This window comes from Tachyglossus aculeatus, chromosome 15 (genome assembly GCF_015852505.1).
Source record: "Tachyglossus aculeatus isolate mTacAcu1 chromosome 15, mTacAcu1.pri, whole genome shotgun sequence".
NCBI lineage: Eukaryota > Metazoa > Chordata > Mammalia > Monotremata > Tachyglossidae > Tachyglossus > Tachyglossus aculeatus.
In genome coordinates, this window is record NC_052080.1 from 23,639,128 (window position 1) to 23,660,461 (window position 21,334).

The following is a 21,334-nucleotide window of genomic DNA, read 5'->3' on the forward strand; positions in this document are numbered from 1 at the left end:
GATTCCCAGCCCCATGCTCTTTCCACTAGACTATGCTTCCTGCCAGTGCAATATGTTCATAATGAAAACTTCCTAGCCTTATCTAGGGTCAGGGGCAGTCCGTTCTCCCCTACAGAGAGAGAGAGAGAGAGACTTTCTCTCTCTCTCCTTAGCTCCCTCAATCACCTACCAGTTCCCCACGTCCAGTCATCCGTTCCCGCTGACTGCCTGTCTTCTCCCCAATCAGTAAAACACTCTCACCCCTCCCTAGTTTCGTATTCACTTCTTCTGCAGCCAGTCACCCCAACCTCCCATACACCCAACCAAAACTCTACAGTTACGCCTATTCAGCAAGCCTCCTTCCAGGCCAACCCCTCCCGCCCAATTCATGATGAAGAAATGGAAAACTGAGTTTAGAAGCCCAATGTGTCTTTTGGAAGATGGGCAGAAAGAAAGAGACAAAAAGAGAACCTGTCGCTCATGAAGATTCAGGCCAAACAGAAGGCCTACCAAGTAGAAATAGTATTCTACCTTCTTCATGGCCACAGACTTTGACCCATCACCCCCTCCCATCCCTCTAGTGCCATATCTGATTTCTTGAACAACTCCACCAGCGTTGGCTACATGCTATACAACATCAAATGGCAAGAAGAGATCAGAAATAACAAGATCTTCTATGCATTACTTAGCCTGCTGGCACGGAAGCAGTGCTCACTACAATCATAGCTTGGGATTTTTTTTTATTTTTTTAATGGTAACTGTTGAGCACTTACTCTGCACCAGGCACTGTACTAAGCGCTGGGGTAGACACAAGATAATTGGGTCGGACACAGTCCCGGTACCACATAGGGCTCACAGTCTTAATCCCCAGTTTACAGAAGAGATGACTGAGGCACAGAGAAGTTAAGTGGCTTTCCCAAGGTCACACAGCAGACACACGGCAGAACCAGGATTAGAACACAGTTCCTCTGACTCTCAGGCCCATATTCTTTCCAGTAGACCACACTGCTTCTATGTGAGGAGAATGACTGACAGCCAACTATTCAACCATCTGCACTATAATGAGCTGAAATGGGACTGAGCAGGGAGGGTACTAAAAATGAGGTAATGATAATGTCAAGTACCACCACTGTCAGTGGACTGTTGGACTACAACAGAGACAGGCAGAGTTGCCTGGTGTATAGAATTGGGAACTAGGGTGCTTTTTTGGTAGAAAATTATGCTAATAAAATGCATTACAGGGGAAATAAATGCAACTACAAGAGAAGGGATTTTTTTTAACCAGTTCACGGTATGAAACGGACAGTTGGTAATGTTTTGGCCTTTTCAATCACGTTTGAACACTATCACAGCCCTATCTTCCAACACAAAGGACACTTAGAAATAATTCAGCTGACTCCAAATGGCACCAGATACGGGTATTTGCAGTTGAGAGATCCATCTAGGCGTAGCTGAGTTTTTAGGGGTCTGGGAATATGCTGAAAGGGAGCTCGCTGCTTTGCAAAATGACCTCCGGTGAATGCCTAAATTTCTACATGGCAGTCATAACTACTTTCCCGTGTACAAGATCCAATTTTCTCTGCCTTCCCAAAGATTCCAGTATTAAAATATTCCCAGAACAGCACAGGTATTCAAGAACGGGAAACTTACGGCCAGCTGACTAGAAGGAGCATTAATACCTGAAGTTCATTTAAAAAACCTAAATATCATCATTTGTGCCCACACTCAGCCAAGTAACTCTTTTGTATCGCGGATCTTGAGGTTCATTTAAATTCGCTCAGTGATCTTGAGGTCTGCACGATCCACCGTGTCCACAATTTACAGAGCAGGAATAAAGGGAACACAAATGCCTCCTTACCCTCTTGCCTCGACTCTGACCGAGGCCATCAGTCCCGACTGACGTCTACATCTAATAGCTATGATGGGAGGATCTGGAGGCCAAAAGTTCTTCTTTCTGTTTCTTAAATAGAGAAAATTCTGAATGGTTTCTCATTTGTCGAGGTCTCTGAAAATCAGGATCTTCACAAAGGCAAACATCCAGTGTTCAGTGCCATCCCGAACAGTGACCTGCCGCGGCTTAACATCACTGGCCAAGCCACGGCCCGATTTCCCACCGAAAACCTTCGGGTGAGAATCTTCATGACTATGTTTACCTTTGGCTCACTATTCTAGTGGCCTAGGGAAGCAGAGCGTTCTACTTAGCTCTACACTTGGAAACAACCCCAGGTACAACATACAAAAGCCCATAATAATAATGATGGTATTTGTTAAGCGCTTACTATGCGCAAATCACTGTTCTAAGCACTGAGGGGATACAGGGTGATCAGGTTGTCCCACGTGGGGCTCACAGTCTTAATCTCCATTTTACAGATGAGGGAACTGAGGCCCAGAGAAGTGAAATGACTTGCCCAAAGTCACACAGCTGACAATTGGCGGGGCCGGGATTTGAACCCATGACCTCTGACTCCAAAGCCCGGGCTCCTTCCACTGAGCCACGCTGCTTCTCTGCTTCATAACCCTCACCCATTTCTTTCTACTGTATATCCCAACGCAACACCTGTTTTGCCAATGCTCACATTCTACACAAGGGACTGACTTGAAGCCCAAGTTTTAAAATCCACACTTCCCAGACATTCTGGAGAACTTCCCCACCGTCCGGAACTAATACAGTTTTCACAAAACTGATCCACGGCTATTTCGGCCTGCAGTCCTGAAATAAACCGCGAGAGAGAGTCCGGGATATGGTCGATTTTGATCATCCTGATGTGAATTATTCACGTGATGGTTAACCAGCGACAAGTTTTTTGTTGTTCTTGCTTTGTTTTGTTTTTTTGAACTCTCACTGGGTGCTAGCATATCTTCCCTCTGACCTTCTCCCACCCTGAGACATCTGCAGGTGGCAAGGGTGGCAGCTGTCTGGCCCAAAGCCAGTCACTTCACACCCAGGCAGATCCCAACCCTCCCTTCCACCCCACTGCAAGTTGAGGCACAGGCTGAATTCAATTTGACCAACCTTCAATTATTATTTTAACCAGACTACCTTCTCCCCAAGATGTAAACAAGTTGTAACATAAATAACATTAGTACAGGGCTCCTTAACTATTCTCCTAGTATAAACTGTTAGTCTTTTAGTGCAGAAGGGTGCACAATCTCCAAATAGCGCTTAACAAGACCTATTTTATCTGAGCAGTCTTAGAAAGTATTTTCCAGTATACTCAAAAATGGACCAAATTAAAGTGATCGGGAAAACGACACATTGGACATCGGAATACGGCGGTTATTCCCTGAAGAAACATTTCTCCAGGGACTCCAAAATCAAGACCCCTAGGATGACCTCCGAGCCCTCAGCTTGAATCCCTCTGGGCAAAGTGCTCCAAAATATACAGGTAGCCTCGCTTCTTGCTGGGGGTTGGGGGAGTCGGGGAAGAGGAGTGCTCTCCTAGGGAGGCAAACTTTCTATCTAAAGTTATAACGATATCCAATCATTTGAGAATTCAAAACAGAAGGGGCCAGGGACTCAGAAGTACCTGAGTTCGAATTCCGGCTCTGCCATTTATTTGTCTGCCGTGTGACTTTGGGAAACACCTCTCTTCATCTATAATAGGGGGATAAAGCCTGTGAGCCCATGGATTTTCAGATTGGGTCCAACCTCATTATTTTGGTGTCTACCCCAGTGCACGGAACAGTGCCTGGCCTATATAGTACGAGCTTAACAAATACCTAAAAAACAAATTTTCCATCCCCGCAAGATAACCTAAATCACCTAGAGTCTATCAGCTTTAAACTACTTAGAAATTGGAGCTGTCCCTAAACCCAATGGGCAATTTACATACAGTATAATCGGTTATCAGCCAATGAACAGGACTAGAATTCTTTTTTTTAAGATTCACTCGGTGTAGGAAAATCAGTCCAATAATAATGACGGCATTTATTAAGCGCTTACTATGTGCAAAGCACTGTTCTAAGCGCTGGGGAGGCTACAAGGTGATCAGGTTGTCCCACGGGGGGCTCACAATCTTAATCCCCATTTTACAGATGAGGTGACTGAGGCACAGAGAAGTTAAGTGACTTGCCCAAAGTCACACAGCTGACAAGTGGCGGAGCCGGGATTTGAACCCATGACCTCTGACTCCAAAGCTCGTGCTCTTTCCACTGAGCCACGCTGCTTCAATAGTAAAATCTGTCTGATTATTGGGGCCTAGAGAAATTGCTAAGCAACCTTGGTGAAGACTGTCCTGACAAATTGCGTCCACCTAGTGGGATGGTCCTCCAGAAGAGTTACTCTGGCTCTAAATACTTGGCAGGAAGAGGAAAAAGGTGGACCACATTGTGATTTTTTATTTCTCTCACTGACTCTAGTTTAATAGAGTCCGCACTGAAAACAAGAGTTTACATAACTGAAAATCTGGATGTTATCAAACTCTACAAAATAAATGGTCCATACCAGCTTCCTTTCCCCCCAAAGTCAGCTTTTCAGGTTGCTAATTTAAGACACATGCCCACTCTGTAAATACGGTCACATCGACTGCCCGAAAGCCAGAAAAGTAAATTCAATCTTCCGTAAAAATTCCTAATATTTTCAAAATCCTGAAAAAATTTTAAAAAGTAACCCATCGAATTCTTATGAATTTTCAGTTCTTAAAGAAGTCCATTACTTTTATCAGGCTTCAAAACGGTGACCTAATTTAAAATCGAGTTCCTGCTTCCCAAAAAAATATTTCCGTCCGTTCCTAAGAGTGGCATAAGAAATATTATTTTCAAAACCCAATACGCCACTCCTCTCTCGAGCGACAACAAAACTGCAATCGGAACTAATAAAAGATATTTCAGCACCAGCTTGGAGAAACTTCCTGTCAGAAAACAGGAGAGAAGGAGTTACCATGGAGAGACCGATCACGATCACGGACCCGACGTGAACTTTCATATTCAGCTATTTAAGAGAAAAAAAAGGAAAAATCCACACCTCGGCTGCCTGAACACTTCGGGGGTCTGACTTTCAACACGTTGGCCCCCCGAGCTCATTTTAGCAACGTCAAGCTGATCAACCCCATCTTCTGCAACAGGTGAACTGAAAATACGTTTTCCAAAAGGGGAAGGCGTGTTTACAAGAAACTCTCTGAAAGGTAGACTTGAAGAGCTTTCTTCTTTAAAAAAAAATCACTTAAAATTGAAAACCGTGAACTTCCCAAGTTAGTTTAAAAAAAAAAAAAAAAAGCAGCCGGTAATTTGCAACTACCGCCTGTGATCATTAACATACAAAGAATAAAAACAGAGATTCTAAGGAGGGCTGCCCCGACCAACACAGAGGATACAGCAATTTCCTGAATATCGTCTTCAAACTCCACAAGGCAAGAGGGCTAAGTAGAAGTATATTTTCGGTGCAATGTCCACTTCACCGTTTCTATCTCCCCCCCTCCTCTTTTAAAAAGGCTGATCAAGACTCGGAAGGCCCACGTTTGAAAAGGCGAAGTGGCAGGCAACACGGGGGGCTTCCCCCCGAAATAAAGGCAGAAACCCACCCCAACTCTACGGCCAACAACAATTCGGTGTAGCCGGGTTGGCCAAAATCTCCATCCTGCTTTAGTGGGGGACATTGCACTGGCTCTGATTTTGGAAAAAACAACAACTCGGGGGGGTGGGGAGGGAGAGTGTGGCCTGCAAACTGCAACAATGCATTCTCCATTTTGAACAATGAGCCTCTTTCCTCTTGTAAATCTAGTTTTTTTGCCACTCGATGTGCATTTCCCCTCCCTTCGGGGTGAAGGGGGTGGTGGTGGGGGGGGGGCGGCAGGATGCACTGGGGAAGTGTGTGTGTTGTGTGTGTGTGTGTGCGGGGAGGAGGAGGAGGAGGGGGATTTGGGTCGGGTGTGTTGTGTGTGGGGGGGGGAGGAGGAGGGGGAATTGGGTCGGGTGTGTTGTTTGTGGGGAGGAGGAGGAGGGGAAATTGGGTCTTTTAGACTGTGAGCCCACTGCTGGGTAGGGACTATCTCTAGATGTTGCCAACTTGTACTTCCCAAGAGCTTAGTCCAGTGCTCTGCACACAGTAAGCGCTCAATCGGGTCGGGTGTGTTGTGTGTGTGTGGGGGGAGGAAGAGGAGGGGGAATTGGATCGGGTGTGTTGTGTGTGGGGAGGAGGGGGAATTGGGTCTTTTAGACTGTGAACCCACTGCTGGGTACGGACTATGTTGCCAACTTGTACTTCCCAAGCGCTTAGTACAGTGCTCTGCACACAGTAGGGGCTCAATCGGGTGGGATGTGTTGTGTGTTGTGTGTGTGTGTGGGGAGGAGGAGGAGGGGGAATTGGATCGGGTGTGTTGTGTGTGGGGAGGAGGAGGAGGGGGAATTGGATCGGGTGTGTTGTGTGTGGGGAGGAGGAGGAGGGGGAATCGGGTCTTTTAGACTGTGAGCCCACTGTTGGGTAGGGACCGTCTCTATATGTTGCCAACTTGGACTTCCCAGGCGCTTAGTCCAGTGCCCCGCACACAGTAAGAGCTCAATCGGGTCGGGTGTGTTGTGTGTAGGGGGGGAGGAGGAAGAGGAGGGGGAATTGGGTCGGGTGTGTTGTGTGTGGGGAGGAGGGGGAATCGGGTCTTTTAGAGTGTGAGCCCACTGTTGGGTAGGGACTGTCTCTCCATGTTGCCAACTTGGACTTCCCAGGCTCTTAGTCCAGTGCCCCGCACACAGTAAGCGCTCAATCGGGTCGGGTGTGTTCTGTGTTGTGTGTGTGGGGAGGAGGGGGAATTGGGTCGGGTGTGTTGTGTGTGGGGAAGAAGGGGAATCGGATCTTTTAGAGTGTGAGCCCACTGTTGGGTAGGGACTGTCTCTCCATGTTGCCAACTTGTACTTCCCAGGCGCTTAGTCCAGTGCTCTGCACACAATATGCGCTCAATCGGGTCGGGTGTGTTGTGTGTTTGTGTGGGGGGGAGGAGGAGGAGGGGGAATTGGGTCGGGTGTGTTGTGTGTGGGGAGGAGGGGGGAATCGGGTCTTTTAGAGTGTGAGCCCACTGTTGGGTAGGGACTGTCTCTCCATGTTGCCAACTTGGACTTCCCAGGCGCTTAGTCCAGTATCCCGCACACAGTAAGCGCTCAATCAGTATCCCGCACACAGTAAGTGCTCAATCGGGTGGGGTATGTTGTGTGTTTGGGGGGGGGGGGGGGGGGAGGGGGAATTGGATCGGGTGTGTTGTGTGTGGGGAAGAGGAGGGGAATTGGGTCTTTTAGACTGTGAGCCCACTGTTGGGTAGGGACTGTCTCTATGTGTTGCCAGCTTGTACTTCCCAAGCGTTTAGTCGAGTGGTCCGCACACAGTAAGCGCTCAATCGGGTCGGGTGTGTTGTGTGTTGTGTGTGTGTGTGGGGAGGAAGAGGAGGGGGAATTGGGTCGGGTGTGTTGTGTGTGGGGAGGAGGAGGGGGAATCGGGTCTTTTAGAGTGTGAGCCCACTGTTGGGTAGGGACTGTCTCTCCATGTTGCCAACTTGGACTTCCCAGGCGCTTAGTCCAGTGCCCCGCACACAGTAAGAGCTCAATCGGGTCGGGTGTGTTGTGTGTTTGTGTGTGTGTGTGTGGGGAGGAAGAGGAGGGGGAATTGGGTCGGGTGTGTTGTGTGTGGGGAGGAGGAGGAGGAGGGGGAATCGGGTCTTTTAGACTGTGAGCCCACTACTGGGTACGGACTCTCTCTCTACGTTGCCAACTTGCACTTCCCAAGCGCTTAGTCCAGTGCCCCGCACACAGTAAGAGCTCAATCGGGTCGGGTGTGTTGTGTGTAGGGGGGGAGGAGGAAGAGGAGGGGGAATTGGGTCGGGTGTGTTCTGTGTGGGGAGGAGGGGGAATTGGGTCTTTTAGACTGTGAGCCCACTACTGGGTACGGACTCTCTCTCTATGTTGCCAACTTGCACTTCCCAAGCGCTTAGTCCAGTGCCCCGCACACAGTAAGCGCTCAATCGGGTCGGGTGTGTTCTGTGTTTGTGTGTGTGTGGGGGGGGGGGGGGGGGGGGAGGAGGAGGGGGAATTGGATCGGGTGTGTTGTGTGTGGGGAGGAGGGGGAATCGGGTCTTTTAGAGTGTGAGCCCACTGTTGGGTAGGGACCGTCTCTCCATGTTGCCAACTTGGACTTGCCAAGCGCTTAGTCCAGTGCCCCGCACACAGTGAGCGCTCACTAAATACGATCGACGGATCGACCGGGCCGGGTGCCTACCTGGGGTGCTGCTGTAGGTGCTGTGGCTCCTGAAGCTGCTCTCGGTGCAGTAGCTGGCGTCGTCGTCGTCTTCCATTTCCTCGGGATAATCGGAGCCGTCCTCCTCCCCCGCCCCTCCGCCGCCCTCCTCCTCCTCCTCCTCCTCCTCGTCGTCGTCGTCCTCCCCGCGGCCGCCGCCGCCGTCGTCCGCCTCGGAGTCCCGCGCCTCCTCGGGGTCGCCCTCCTCGTCGTCGTCGTCGTCGTCGGACACCATGTCCTCGTCGTCGTCGTCCTCGTCGCTCTCGTGGTCATCGTAGACCACTTTGCTGATGCTCCTCCTCGACGGGGCGGCGGCGGCGGCGGGGGCCGGTCCTGAGGCGGCGACGGCGGCGGCGACGGCGGCGGCGGCGGCGGCGGCTCGGGTCACCCCGGCGGTTCGGCCCCCCCGGCTCGGGGGGCCGGAGGGGGTGGGCTTCCTCCGGCCCCCGCCGCCGCCGCCGGCCCCCCGGGGCGAGCCGAGCCGCGCCTTGGGGGCCGCCTCGGCCGGGGCGTTGACGCCGCTGTTGGCCCACCGGCCCCGGCTCGTGCCGCGGTGCCGCGAGCGCAGCCCCCCGATGGGCCCCGCGGGCGGCGGAGGAGGCGGCGGCGGCGGCGGCGGAGGAGGCGGAGGAGGGGCGGCGGCCTGCTTGGGCGGCCTGCCCCGCCTGCCCCTCATGTCGGCGCGAGCGGCCCCCGGGCCGCGGCCTGAGGAGATCCGGGAGGCCCGCGAGGAGGAGCGAGGAGGAGGAGGAGGAGGAGGAGGGAGAAGACTGAGGCAGGCTCAGGCCCGCTCTCCGCCGCCCCGCTCCCCATCGCCTGCGGCCGCCATCTTGTCCCTGCTCGCTCGCTCGCTCGCTGAGGGAAGCGACCGCGGCGGCAGGCCCCGAGCGCCGCTCACGTGACCCGCGCCGCCGCCGCCGCCCGCCAGGGGGAGCGCGCCGGCGCCGCTCACGTGACCCGCGCCGCCGCCGCCGCCGCCCGCCAGGGGGAGCGCGCCAGCCGCCGATGAGGCAGCGCGGGCGGGAACCTCCCCCGCCCCCCCCCCCCCCCCCCCGCCTCAGGCCTACCGCGCCGCCATCGCCTGACCAGACCCGACCAATCAATCAATCAATCAATCAATCAATCGGATTTATCGAGCGCTTACTGTGTGTGGAGCACTGTGCTAAGCGCTTGGGAACTGGCAACCTAGAGAGACGGTCCCTACCCAACAGTGGGCTCACAGTCTGGAAGCCCCTTCCTTCCTCCCCCCCCTCCTCCCCTTCCCCACAGCACCTGTATATATGTTGGTGCATATTTATTACTCTATTTATTTATTTTACTTGTACATATCTATTCTATTTATTTTATTTTGTCAGTATGTTTGGTTTTGTTCTCTGTCTCCCCCTTTTAGACTGCGAGCCCACTGTTGGGTAGGGACTGTCTCTATGTGGTGCCAACTTGTACTTCCCAAGCGCTTAGTCCAGTGCTCTGCACACAGTAAGCGCTCAATAAATACGATTGATTGATGATTATTTTATTTGTACATACTTATTCTATTTTGTTAATGTACCTATCTATTCTATTTATTTTATTTTGTTAGTGTGTTTGGTTTTGTTCTCCGTCTCCCCCTTTTAGACTGTGAGCCCACTGTTGGGTAGGGACTGTCTATGTTGCCAACTTGGACTTCCCAAGCGCTTAGTCCAGTGCTCTGCACACAGTAAGCGCTCAATAAATACGATTGATTGATTGGCAGTCCCTACCCAACAGTGGGCTCACAGTCTAGAAGGGGGAGTCTAGAAGCCCCTTCCTTCCTCTCCCCCTCCTCCCCTTCCCCACAGCACCTGTATATATGTTGGTACATATTTATTACTCTATTTTACTTGTGCATATCTCTTCTATTTATTTTATTTTGTTAGTATGTTTGGTTTTGTTCTCCGTCTCCCCCCTTTTAGACTGTGAGCCCACTGTTGGGTAGGGACTGTCTCTAGATGTTGCCAACTTGGACTTCCCAAGCACTTAGTTCAGTGCTCTGCACACAGTAAGCGCTCAATAAATACGATTGATTGTCTCTATATGTTGCCAACTTGTACTTCCTAAGCGCTTAGTACGGTGCTCTGCACACAGTAAGCGCTCAATAAATACGATTGATTGATTGATTTTATTTTGTTAGTATGTTTGGTTTTGTTCTCCATCTTCCCCTTTTAGATAGACTGTGAGCCCACTGTTGGGTAGGGACCGTCTCTAGATGTTGCCAACTTGGACTTCCCAAGCGCTTAGTCCAGTGCTCTGCACACAGTAAGCGCTCAATAAGTACGAATGATTGATTGATTGACAGTCCCTACCCAACAGTGGGCTCACAGTCTAGAAGGGGGAGTCTAGAAGCCCCTTCCTTCCTCTCCCCCTCCTCCCCTTCCCCACAGCACCTGTATATATGTTTGTACATATTTATTACTCTATTTACTTATTTATTTTACTTGTACATATCTATTCTATTTATTTTATTTTGTTAGTGTGGTTGGTTTTGTTCTCTGTCTCCCCCTTTAAGACTGTGAGCCCACTGTTGGGTAGGGACTGCCTCTATATGTTGCCAACTTGGACTTCCCAAGCGCTTAGTCCAGTGCTCTGCACACAGTAAGCGCTCAATAAATACGATTGATTGATTGATTGACAGTCCCTACCCAACAGTGGGCTCACAGTCTAGAAGGGGGAGTCTAGAAGCCCCTTCCTTCCTCTCCCCCTCCTCCCCTTCCCCACAGCACCTGTATATATGTTGGTTCATATTTATTACTCTATTTATTTTACTTGTACCTATCTATTCTATTTTATTTCTTTAGTATGTTTGGTTTTGTTCTCCGTCTCCCCCCTTTTAGCCTGTGAGCCCACTGTTGGGTAGGGACCGTCTCTACATGTTGCCAACTTGTACTTCCCAAGTGCTTAGTCCAGTGCTCTGCACACAGTAAGCGCTCAATAAATACGATTGATTGATTGATTGACAGTCCCTACCCAACAGTGGGCTCACAGTCTAGAAGGGGGAGTCTAAAAGCCCCTTCCTTCCTCTCCCCCGCCTTACCTCCTTCCCTTGCCCATAGCACCTGTATATATGTTTGTGCATATTTACTGCTCTACTTATTTATTTATTTTACTTGTACATATCTATTCTATTTATTTTATTAGTATGTTTGATTCTGCTCTCTGTCTCCCCCTTCTAGACTGTGAGCCCACTGTTGGGTAGGGACCGTCTATGTTGCCAGCTTGTACTTCCCAAGCACTTAGTCCAGTGCTCTGCACACGGTAAGTGCTCAATAAATACGATTGATTGTCTCTTTATGTTGCCAACTTGTACTTCCCTAGCGCTTAGTACAGTGCTCTGCACACAGTAAGCGCTCAATAAATACGATTGATTGATTGATTTTATTTTGTTAGTATCTTTGGTTTTGTTCTCCGTCTCCCCCTTTTAGCCTGTGAGCCCACTGTTGGGTAGGGACTGTCTCTACATGTTGCCAACTTGTACTTCCCAAGCGCTTAGTACAGTGCTCTGCACACAGTAAGCGCTCAATAAGTACGATTGATTGATTGATTGACAGTCCCTACCCAACAGTGGGCTCACAGTCTAGAAGGGGGAGTCTAGAAGCCCCTTCCTTCCTCTCCCCCTCCTCCCCTTCCCCACAGCACCTGTATATATGTTGGTACATATTTATTACTCTATTTATTTATTTATTTTACTTGTGCATATCTCTTCTATTTATTTTATTTTGTTAGTATGTTTGGTTTTGTTCTCCGTCTCCCCCTTTTAGACTGTGAGCCCACTGTTGGGTAGGGACTGTCTCTATATGTTGCCAACTTGTACTTCCCAAGCGCTTAGTCCAGTGCTGTGCACACAGTAAGCGCTCAATAAATACGATTGATTGATTGTCTCTATATGTTGCCAACTTGTACTTCCCAAGTGCTTAGTCCAGTGCTCTGCACACAGTAAGCGCTCAATAAATACAATTGTCTCTATATATTGCCAACTTGTACTTCCTAAGCACTTAGTACAGTGCTCTGCACACAGTAAGCACTCAATAAATACGATTGATTGATTTTATTTTGTTAGTATGTTTGGTTTTGTTCTCTGTCTCCCCCTTTTAGACTGTGAGCCCACTTTTGGGTAGGGACTGTATATGTTGCCAATTTGTACTTCCCAAGCGCTTAGTACAGTGCTCTGCACACAGTAAGTGCTCAATAAATGCGATTGATTGATTGATTGATTATTTGTGATTTGCCTTGCATACCTGACGCCCCTCTTCAAAGTCCTTCTGAAGTCGCATTTCCACCAGGAGGCCTTCCCTGATTAATTTTTCTTCTCTCCGGACCATATCCCTCAATGGTACCTCAGAATTTCTGGGCTCAACTATGCACATAAGGCCTCCACACCCATCTATAGACTAAACCTTCTGTAGACATCAAAACAGCAGAGGGTGAGTAGGAATAATAATTATGGTTATTTGCTAAGTGCTTACTGTGTGCCTGTAGAGGATTTTTACAGGTAGGACTCACTTGCGGCTGAATGTCGAGCGTCTTTGAATGCAGTGGAACATGGGCCTTAGAATCAGTGGGCCTGGGTTCTAATCAATCAATCAATCAATTGTATTTATTGAGCGCTTACTGTGTGCAGAGCACTGGACTAAGCGCTTGGGAAGTACAAGTTGGCAACACATAGAGACAGTCCCTACCCAACAGTGGGCTCACAGTCTAAAAGGGGGAGACAGAGAACAAAACCAAACATACTAACAAAATATAAATAGAATAGATATGTAGCTCTGCTGCTTGTCTGCTGTGTGATCTTGGTCAAGGCACTTCACTTCTCTCATCTGCAAAATGGGGATTCAATACCTGTTCTCCCTCCTGACTGTAAGCCCCATGAGGGACCTCAGTGATCTTGTATCTACCCCAGCACTTAGAACAATACTTGACACGTAGTAAGTGCTGCGCCAGTCCCCCAGTTAATATTATTAGGATTTAGTCTTGGGTGACTCCTCACGGGTAAGTCACTGCTCCTCCTCAGTGCCCGATCTGTACAGTGTGAGTAGTGATTTCTGCCCTCTTTTGATCTCCAACAAATCTACTGTAGGGTACCTTGAGCTCCTTAGAAGGAAAATGCTCTTCAAATTCCCAGCATTATTTACCGTTATGACTATCGTTCACATTACGGAAAGCCTTAAACAGAGATCCATCAACTCCATAGGGCATTTGTCGCTTTTGGTGGGCACTGAGGGGGCAAACTTTGCACCCACGGCTTTTTGAGCAGGACTGGGCAGTCATAGCTAGCCAACCTCTATGGAAACAGAAAGGGTCCGGAGGTGGAGCTGAGACCTTGCTCCCACCTTTTTGTCCGGGCCGGACACCATCCCCGGCAACTTTTCTCACCCACACCGGGATCTGGAGCTAGATGAGAGAAGACTCCGTTGGCCTATGGCTCCAGGGTCTGGTGAAGGCAAGAAGAGCAACAGGGAGCACGAGAACTTTTCCACCCACTTCATCATCAATCGTATTGAGAGCTTACCGTGTGCAGAGCACTGTACTAAGCGCTTGGGAAGTACAAATTGGCAACATATAGAGACAGTCTCTACCCAACAGTGGGCTCACAGTCTAAAAGGGGGAGACAGAGAACAAAACCAAACATACTAATAAAATAAATAGGATAGATATGTACAAGTAAAATAGAGTAATAAATATGTACAAACATATATACATATATACAGGTGCTGTGGGGAAGGGAAGGAGGTAAGATGGGGGGGATGGAGAGGGGGACGAGGGGGAGAGGAAGGAAGGGGCTCAGTGTGGGAAGGCCTCCTGGAGGAGGTGAGCTCTCAGCGGGGCCTTGAAGGGAGGAAGAGAGCTAGCTTGGCCGATGGGCAGAGGGAGGCCATTCCAGGCCCGGTGGATGACGTGGGCTGGGGGTCGATGGCGGGACAGGCGAGAACGAGGTACGGTGAGGAGATTAGCGACCCACTTCCCTCGCCCCCCTTTTCCCCTCCTGATCCTTAACATCTCTGCCTCTTCCATCCCAACGAAAGTTCATCCCACATCCCTATGCCTAAAATCCCAAGTGTTTCTGAAACCGCAGAAACTCTTCGAGCATAGAGCTCCCCCGCCGTTCCTCCATCTCCCCTTCACTCCCAGTTTTGCCCCATACCCACCTGGCATCCAGGCCTTGACGGTGCTGTTGGAATCCCCGACTTCAGCCCTGGGTGGGGATGAACTACCAAACACATCACACTGTGTTTATATCACAGCTTTTATCAGAAGCTGCCAATTCACTTGGCTATCACTTAGACACTCCCTTACTCCGTATTATAGCCGATTGAGTCAGACTCCTCCTTATCTGCTTCTCCATTACCTGCTTGGTCCAACTTCCCCTGGGTTAGTTAGGTTCACATCTGGTCTGATGTGCGTTCTTCTTGCCGAACATAAGTCGTAGTAGTAGATGCAGAAAAAACGAGGATGTGTGCACTGTAGGAGAAATTAAGAACTGATTCCAGTTTTCTTGCCTCCTAGTGTGGAGCCCTGGGGTTCAAGTGGTCTGTCTTCTTTTTAAACATAATCTGTACAACCATTTCAAGTCTAGAATCTTTACTAGCGCCTTCCTGAGAATCACCTTGTTGGTTCTACTAAGATTTTTCTCTTTTTTCTACTATTGCAATCATTAGCACTGCCTATTAGTCACTATCTGTAAGCCCAGAGTGGACTAGGGACGGTATCTCATCTGACCGTTTTGAACCCACTGAAGCTCCCAGCACGGCATCTGGCAAATAGCTCATAATATATACCGTGATTAGTGATGGTTAAAATTGGGTAAACTGTCCTTTTTTCCCCCTACCTCCTACAATAAGTGATTTGGCATTTCAGTAACGTGTCTCACGATGCTTATGCCAGAAAAATTATGCATCAGAAAGAGGTACTCTGCATTCCAGGGATTTAGTATTGTTCTTGAACAATGGGCCTTGGGAGGCACACTTCCAGGAAAGGCAATTTTCTTTCTTTATCCTAACAGAATATTCACCTACGTGGTACATTTCCCCCGTTTTTGTAACAGAGTGCAACCTCATACTATACATGAAATATACACAGAAGGATAAGGAAAGACTTGACCTAAAGTATGTATATTTGCAGAAAGTGTTAATGTTGCAAAGACATTGAATTAAAGCTATTCGATTGCAGAGTAGGTGTAATTATGCATTTTAAACCAAGTCAAATGACATCAAACACGGTTCATAAGCGGCTCTTCAATTAGAGCATTATGTGCGCTATCCAACTCCTTCAAGTGTGCCCACAGAGGAGTATACACAAGGCATATTTGATTTTGAACTTCCCAGGGAGCCTTAGAATTGACAAGGAATATAAAATAAAGAGAGGGCAACTGTATTATTACCACTGTAAAGTGGAAATGCCACATATACCCTTTTGAATGGCATATTCATTTCCTAAAGCAACAACTCCCATTGATGGCTTTGCTATTTCTCATTTTGAATTGTAGGACCAGGGGGAAGACAGAGCCACCCCCTATAGATGACATCTTCAAGGTTGTAGCAGATGATTTGGGACAGAGGGAGAATGGCTGACGGGCGCTGGGGTCATAAGACAGGCCAGGACAAAGGTCAGGGACGCAGCAGGAAATAATTGCGACGTACAGTTTCCCCCGTTTTTGTAACAGAGTGCAACCTCATACTATACATGAAATATACACAGAAGGATAAGGAAACACTTGACCTAAAGTATGTATATTTGCAGAAAGTGTTAATGTTGCAAAGACATTGAATTAAAGCTATTCGATTGCAGAGTAGGTGTAATTATGCATTTTAAACCAAGTCAAATGACATCAAACACGGTTCATAAGCGGCTCTTCAATTAGAGCATTATGTGCGCTATCCAACTCCTTCAAGTGTGCCCACAGAGGAGTATACACAAGGCATATTTGATTTTGAACTTCCCAGGGAGCCTTAGAATTGACAAGGAATATAAAATAGAGGGCAACTGTATTATTACCACTGTAAAGTGGAAACGCCACATATGCCCTTTTAAATGGCATATTCATTTCCTAAAGCAACAACTCCCATTGATGGCTTTGCTATTTCTCATTTTGAATTGTAGGACCAGGGGGAAGACAGAGCCAACCCCTATAGATGACATCTTCAAGGTTGTAGCAGATGATTTGGGACAGAGGGAGAATGGCTGACGGGCGCTGGGGTCATAAGACAGGCCAGGACAAAGGTCAGGGACGCAGCAGGAAATAATTGCGACGTACAGTTTGGCCAATCGTGGGTCGAGGGCAGAAGGTAGGGCTGAGGATGGAATTGTTTTTCAGTTCAAAGACAGCATTGTTGGTGGTAAAACTCTGTCACTTGCCCACTTTGTCTATGACAACAGAGCTGTGCATCTTTCCTGGCTTCTTGATAGCAGCAAGTCACAAGAAGGACCAAGAAAGGGGCCAGCGCTAAGAGCAGGCCAAAGCTAAGAATGCTTTAGAGTGCTAGATCTGAAGTTATCCTCTCAGCTGTGAGATCATTGTGGGCAGGAAATGTGTGTTTGTTGTTGTACTCTCCCAAGCGCTTAGTACAGGGCTTTGCACACAGTGAGCGCTCAGTAAATACAAGTGGAACGAACGAATGCTATCAAGTGGTTCGTGTTCTCTCTGTTCCTTAATTACAGTTAGGATGTGGATTTATAGGGTTCTACTTGTCAATTAAAAAAAATTTTAAAGTTAAACCGACAAACTCCCAAACATTGAAATATTTAAATGTCTTACTGCCTTCACTTCCAAAATGGCACCTCAGTTGAACCAGGAATTCTTCCTGCTTCTGCCACTGTCAACAAGTTGGAGTCCTTATGTGAATTTTCAGTATTCCCACGCTCACGAAGAGTCCACACGTAATGGGTTGGAGGAGCCTAAAAGATCCGGCCAATTTTAAATGGGTCAGTTTTTTTTTTTTTTTTAATGGCATTTGTTAAGCACTTACTCTATGCCAGGTACTGTACAAAGCACTGGGGTAGATACAAGATAATCAGGTCAAACACATTCTCTGTCCTACATAGGGCTCACAGTCTTAATCTCTATTTTTCAGATGAAGTTAACTGAGGCACAGAGAACTTAAGCGACTTGCCCGAGGTCACGTAGCAGACAGGTGGCGGAGGCAGAATTAGAACCCAGGCCCTCTGAGTAACACACCCATGCCCCTTCTACTAGGCCACAGCGTTTCTCAATTTGCCTTCATTCTACTTTTGTAATGAGCCTGCAGTTTCCTTGCCAAATGGGCAACTGTGGTCTGTTTTTGCTTCCTTTTTGTGGGAATATCCATATTCTTCTCACTCTTCCAGCCTCCACCTTCAAACCAGGACTGGATAGCGTTAAGTTCCGAATCGACTTTGGAGTCTCGTACATTAACCACGGTTGCTCTGACAACCTCATGAATGCCAGCAGGTTGCTCAAGGCCGAATACTCATTTTTAGCCATTTGTATCCTATACACGTGGAAGGCCCTGGCGAGAATGTGCCGAGCACTAGGCTAGACGATGGGGTATATACAAGACAATCAGAGCTGATACATAAGGCTCAGTCTGTGAGGGAGGGAAATCGGGCATGTAATCCCCATTTTACAGATGGGGAGACAGGCAGAGAAGCTGTGTGACTTGCTGCGGGTCACAGAGAAGCGACTGCTGGAGCTGGGACTAGAACCTGGGTCTCTTGACACTCAGTCCCGTGCTCCTTTCCAACAGACCACCCTACCTTCCCACACTCTTTAGAAACATTTCCAAAACGTTTTGGTAGCCGGCTCATAAAAAAATAAAACCTAACCTCGACCAATTTTTGAAGTCATTTTTAGCCAAATGAAAGCCCAAGAATTCTATCCCAATACAATATTTTTTTCAATCCGCTCTCCTTCAAATCTATGCCTGGAAAAGGTACATCTTTTGTTTGATAGATGAGATAGGTCTCTACCCTCTCAATAAAATATGGAGATAGGTCACCTGCACAGTGCTTGAGTCAAGTCAGCTTAAACTGAGTAGAAAAGCTCTGTTCAAAGCCAGGTGGAGGGTCTTCCCCTTTCCCCCCATAGAGCAATCCTGTCCTCTCCACTTACCTTCCAGGATTTGTGCATACACCTCCTACCCACCCCCTAAAAACCAGACCCTTCTGAAACATTTAACAAAAAACTACTGCTGCTAGTAAACTAATCACCAGCAAAAACACCAAGCTTTCCTTTATTAAACAAGAGTGAATTTGACAAAGCAGATGGGACGGATCTTGAGAATGTATTCGATTTACCTCACTATTCTGAAGTGGATAGTCAGTATAGAGTTTACAAAGGAAATCCAGGGCCTAGCAGGAAATTAACGATTAAGGCTCTGCAGCATGGTGACACTAATGGTGCAGGCTTCCTCTAGAAAGGAGATAAGGGTCTCTGCAGGAAACCCACTTCCTAGAATAGGAGAACCTTACATTTAAATTACCTAAATTTTCTTGGCCCTTGCTAGGTATATGGTAACAGAAAGATATAGCTTAGGGCTGTTGAGTCTAGAAGCAAGTCTGAGGCTAGTTGAGGAGCAAAACCCGTAACATTTACTCTCCCTAAAAGACTCTCAAGATTCACTGGGAAGAATTGATATATCTACTAAATGCCTTATATATCGAAAATGCCTTTGATCCCTTTGTTGACAGGAAGCAGACACTACATGTACACAAACTAATGGCACTGTATGGATCCCTTTGTGGGAATCCAGATCCTCAAGCATGTTCCTGGGAGGAACCATGGACCTCTCCACTGCCTCCAGAGCTTTTGCATTCTCCTCCCCAGTCCCTGGAAACACAGGTCTAATTTCAAAGCTCAGGACGCAACAGCAGGAGTTTGGATGCTTAAAATGAATAAAGCAAAAAAGAAACAGCCATAAAGCTTGGGTTTATCAGCAGTGGGCAGGCAACAGGCCAGTTCAAAAATCATACTGTCATCTTAAACGGGATAAATAGCTGCCCTAGTTCCAGGCAGCTGGCTCTATCAATTACGGTATTTGTAAACACTTCTACGTGCCCAGCACTGTACTGAGCGCTGGGGTAGATTACCAAACTAATCAGGTCGCTTGCAGTACCTGTCCCACATGGGGCCCGCACACTTCCAAAATGTAGGAAAAAACGGCCCCAGGGGGCTTCCTCATCAACTGAATTTTTTCCCCTTGTCCGAGCTGATTTCATTTTTTCCCCCTTGTCCGAGTTGATTTCATTTTTTTCCCCCCTACAGTGAGAGATCAACTCTCCAGGTTGGATTGGAACAAGTAGGCATTTAGGCATATGACAGAAAAAGGAATTCAGTGGTGCACCAGAAAAAGGAATCAGGGCCACAAAGGAAGGAGTGGCAGTCCAGAAGACTGGTCAAGACACACAACTTCCACAATAAAGTCCTTCCCTTTTCCACGACACCAGTGGTTTATTCATGAGATGGTAGGAATGACTCTGACACCATACTTTGGAGGTGGGGTGGGGAGATCCTTGGACTTAGTTCTCCCAAAAGACTGAGAATGGAGGGTCTGGTTCCTTGTTCTAATTGAGAGCTGAGCTTCAGCCTAGACATAAAAACTTAGGGATTCAGGATCAGTGTGAAGGAACTGGTTACACTGCAACAGGCATATTTTCTCACCCTTGTCGTCGTTTCTGCTGGGGTAGTGGCTGCAACAAAGCAGTAACTGGGCAGGGATGCAACACACTGCTTAAGTGCACGCAAGAAAGGGGTGCACAAACTCATTTACAGTCAAAGTGACTGGACCAGTGGGGTTAGCAGGCAGTTGCTAGAGTAGTTAGGTGGCCTCAGTGGCCCTTCTTGTCATTAGCTCTGCACATAGTAAGCGCTCAATAAATACGATTGATGATGATTAGCCAGCTATTTTTCAGGATTCCCGCTGAGCCTGTCCACCATGCAACATGTCCATATCACTGCGGTCCAAATTTGCCAGGGTTTTACCTGTTTTCCCCCCTTAGTTTTCTCACGGTTTCTGCTGCTACGTTAAGATACTTAAGAAATCTTCCATACCAAAGGGCATTTCAATGAACAATCTTAGGACCATCACAAATACTACCCTTTAATAGGAGAGAAGCTCTTTCAGCGGTGCGCCAGCAAACTCTGATCTAGAAATTAAGAGAAAGTGGGCAAATTATTACAGAACAATTTTTTTTTTCCAAGTCAACATTATTCCCCACAGGGACTTCCTCTTCTCAAAACAAGGCTCAGAGCACGGCCTCATGGTTATACCTTTAATTTCCCACATTTCTCCCCCCTTCTAGACTGTGAGCCCGTTGTTGGGTAGGGACAGTCTCTATATGTTGCCAACTTGTACTTCCCAAGCGCTTAGTACAGTGCTCTGCACACAGTAAGCGCTCAATAAATGTGATTGAATGAATTACAACAAGGTTAAACTAAATTCATCTTTTGAGAGATTTACAGGCCACACTTTCTCATGAAGCAAGAAAATACTTCCAAAGCAGGCATCCTTCCCTTCCCCATCACAACCACCCAAACTGAGATGGTGAGGGAGTGGGATTTTACAGAACCCGCCATCCATAGAATTTAAGGCTTCTATTTATTTTTTGGCATTAAGACCGCTTTCTGTTTATGTACATCCTAAAAAAAAGCAAAACGACAATTAAGTCATTCGCCTGACTGTTCTCACAAGTAACTGAAAATTTCTTCTTGTTAACCTCTTTGACCCTGTGAGATATTTAGGGGGTGGGAAAGGGATACAGGCATATTTCATAAACATTAAATATAAATGGCACGTGACAGGAAAAGGGGAGAGCATGATGTTAGTGACGGTTTGCAGCCAGAGAGTTAGTCATTACCTGAAGGACATGGGGAAGTGGAAGGGGAGAATTGCTGTGCACCTACTTGGTCACCTCTCATCGACATCCACAGCCTCCAACTTGATGACCACTTCCATACCTTGGTCTAGGTGAAATGTGATGGAGGAGCAGCCGATGGCCACTCTGAAAAGAATCAGGATTTCTTCTACTTGCTTGCTGGACTTTGGCACCCAAGAACTCTGGTTCTGATCTTTCTCACACAGATTTAATTCAAATAAGGTTTTTTGATTTAATTTGGCACTCGTACCTCAAGGGCAGCTAAGTTCCTTGAGAAGTATCACT

At 47.7% G+C, this 21,334-nt stretch overlaps 1 protein-coding gene across 4 annotated transcripts in view; it reads right to left on the bottom strand.

The window, feature by feature from the left end:
* Nucleotides 1–8,885, bottom strand: part of BPTF (bromodomain PHD finger transcription factor) — a 90,741-nt gene extending 81,856 nt beyond the window's left edge. For all 4 annotated transcript variants that reach the window (XM_038757041.1, XM_038757040.1, XM_038757039.1 and 1 more), the window contains exon 1: nt 8,174–8,885. In XM_038757041.1, coding sequence (XP_038612969.1) covers nt 8,174–8,867 — 694 coding nt within the window. In that variant the 5' untranslated portion in view covers nt 8,868–8,885. The remainder of the gene's footprint in view (nt 1–8,173) is intronic.
* Between the last annotated feature and the right edge of the window lie 12,449 nt (nt 8,886–21,334).